Source organism: Rosa rugosa, chromosome 4, assembly GCF_958449725.1.
Source record: "Rosa rugosa chromosome 4, drRosRugo1.1, whole genome shotgun sequence".
NCBI lineage: Eukaryota > Viridiplantae > Streptophyta > Magnoliopsida > Rosales > Rosaceae > Rosa > Rosa rugosa.
Genome location: NC_084823.1, coordinates 40,987,027 through 40,989,188, shown reverse-complemented (window position 1 = coordinate 40,989,188; position 2,162 = coordinate 40,987,027). Strand labels below are relative to the sequence as shown.

Sequence of the window (2,162 nt, the reverse complement as noted above, 5' to 3'; positions counted from 1 at the left end):
ACCCGGTGATTGCGGCGAGATCCGAACGGATCCGAGTAGTCTCCACCATTTGCCGCAAAACCTCTGCCTGTGTCGACACCGCCGTCAGCCAAAACCATGGCAAGAGGAGCCCATGCAGCCCCAATCGCCGCTCACTCACACCTTCAACCCATCCGGCCGCACTCGACGGACGCAGGCGAGGCCAGAAGCCATCGTCAGCGCCGAGGCGCAGCCGGACAGGCACGGTTGGCAACTGTTCTCTCAAAGTATCCTCTAGGTTTTCCTCTCCGAGTTTTCCTCCGTGGTCACTATAAAGTTTTATATGTACATTAGTCTTTCTTAGAACGAATGAATATGTATGTGAGTGTATATAGGAATTATGTGTCTATGACTGTATTTAGGAAAAATAACAACATTATGAACAAATGACACATTAATTAAAGTCACAGCAGTCTGTGCGCTTCAAACTGCATGCCATCAATTAGGGAAATTACAATCTCAAAGCATGAAAGAGTTATGGAATACTTGGCGCATGTAAAACAACGTCCAAGAGCAAAAACAGAAACCAGCAAGAAATTAACCTAGCAAATATAATTTGCCTCAAGCATACGAATCAGACATATAACATCAAGATCGATCAATGTGGCAATTGCTTTCTCGCTTATGCACATTGGAAGCCTGGAGGGAACTTCTTTGCGCAGCCGTCAAGGAGCAAGCTCAACGAAATAGGGATGTTAAGGTTGATACCCAGAATGTTGGCCTTAATGGCAGTGCAAAGGCACACAGCAACTTCAAGATCCAGAAGTCCATGAAGGACAGCACAGCAAGGTGTATCCGGAGGGCTCCCGACAACTGCCCCAACCGCCCCATTCAGCAACTTGGCACATACCCCCAACTTTAGGGTATCCCTAGGGCAGCTCTTTGTGGCAGCAGAACCGGCACTGGGAATAGGGGTTTTGATTGGCTTAGGTGTTGTGATGGGATGAGGCTGAGAGCAAGTGAAACAACCACTTGCTAGGGCCCAAAAGAGAAGGTTGATGGAGAGGAAGAGAGCAACGGTGGAACATCTCTTGGAATCCATATCTTTTTCGCTAGTATTGAACTAGCTAGTGTCAATTTGCTTTGAGTTGTGATATATGGTTAATGTTATTGAAGTGGTACTTATAGAGTTCAGTAGGAGTGAAATTTCTATTGATAAATTGATAGATATATAGAAAATTATTATTATTAAGTACGTAGAAAATTAACTATAGAATCATGGCGTGAGAGAGAGCAGCATGTGAAGCAAGGCTGGATTACCATTAGCTGCTAGTGCTGTAGATTCCACACTAAATTTGGAAGGCCTGGTGTGCATGTTCAAAATTAGCTAGTTTAATACCTAATGTGGTTTTGAATCTATTTGGATCACGGGTTTGCACAATGGCGTTCTTTCGTTCATGACCCGTGAACATCAGCCACCTTGGCTAGTTCAATGATATTTGGATTCTATACGAAGAGAGATTATTTTGGTCCAAGATACAATTTGTTACCTTAGCTTGTTAATTGTCAATTTGTTAAAAGGACACAGTGTTGGGGCTCGCCGAGAATCCACTAATCAACTTGAATAATTCATTCAATTGAGTTGCTGTTGTTTGAGCCCAAAAGTAATTTTGGCAAGATCCTTTAGTGGATTTAGCGCAGAGGGCCGATACCTGCGGCCCAAAAATAAGCCTACTCGGGTTTGTGTTACAGCTTCACCCATTCCATGATCCATAAGGAAAACGAAACCTTATTGGAGTCGGGTAGCGGGGATTGAATAGGAAACTTCAACCAATAATCCTAGGTATATATACCAGGTTTCAAGGACGAGTAAAGGACCTCTCTCAAATCAATCAATCCTAGCGATTACAAAGCCTCCCCGGAGCAAACCTTCAACCTCATTGAAACCCGGTGACCGCGTGCCAGTCCCAGTCTCTCCAAGAGCCGACTGTCAGCATCACCAGATCAACCCGGTGACCGTACTTCCAGTCCCAGTCTCTCCAAGAGCCGACTGCTAGTACCACTGCCACCGATACTACCAGCGAAGCAAGGGTAACGCCCTCGCAACCCAGCGAAGCTAAAGTCACGCTTTAGCACAAGCCCGTGCTTTCTCCCAAACTTCCCAGTGATTGCTCTGCTTAGTCTACAATACTAAGTATCGATTC

General features: G+C 45.2%; 1 protein-coding gene across 1 annotated transcript; it reads right to left on the bottom strand.

Moving 5' to 3' along the window:
• Positions 1 to 348: 348 nt before the first annotated feature.
• On the bottom strand, positions 349 to 1,124 carry LOC133746104 (14 kDa proline-rich protein DC2.15-like). The gene has a single exon (XM_062174269.1). It carries the CDS (start codon positions 1,058 to 1,060, stop codon positions 641 to 643), a length of 420 nt encoding a protein of 139 aa, XP_062030253.1. The 5' UTR covers positions 1,061 to 1,124; the 3' UTR covers positions 349 to 640.
• Between the last annotated feature and the right edge of the window lie 1,038 nt (positions 1,125 to 2,162).

Excerpts from the sequence above, each read along its gene's own strand:
- LOC133746104 (XM_062174269.1), bottom strand. The coding sequence starts at position 1,060 with ATGGATTCCAAGAGATGTTCCACCGTTGCTCTCTTCCTCTCCATCAAC.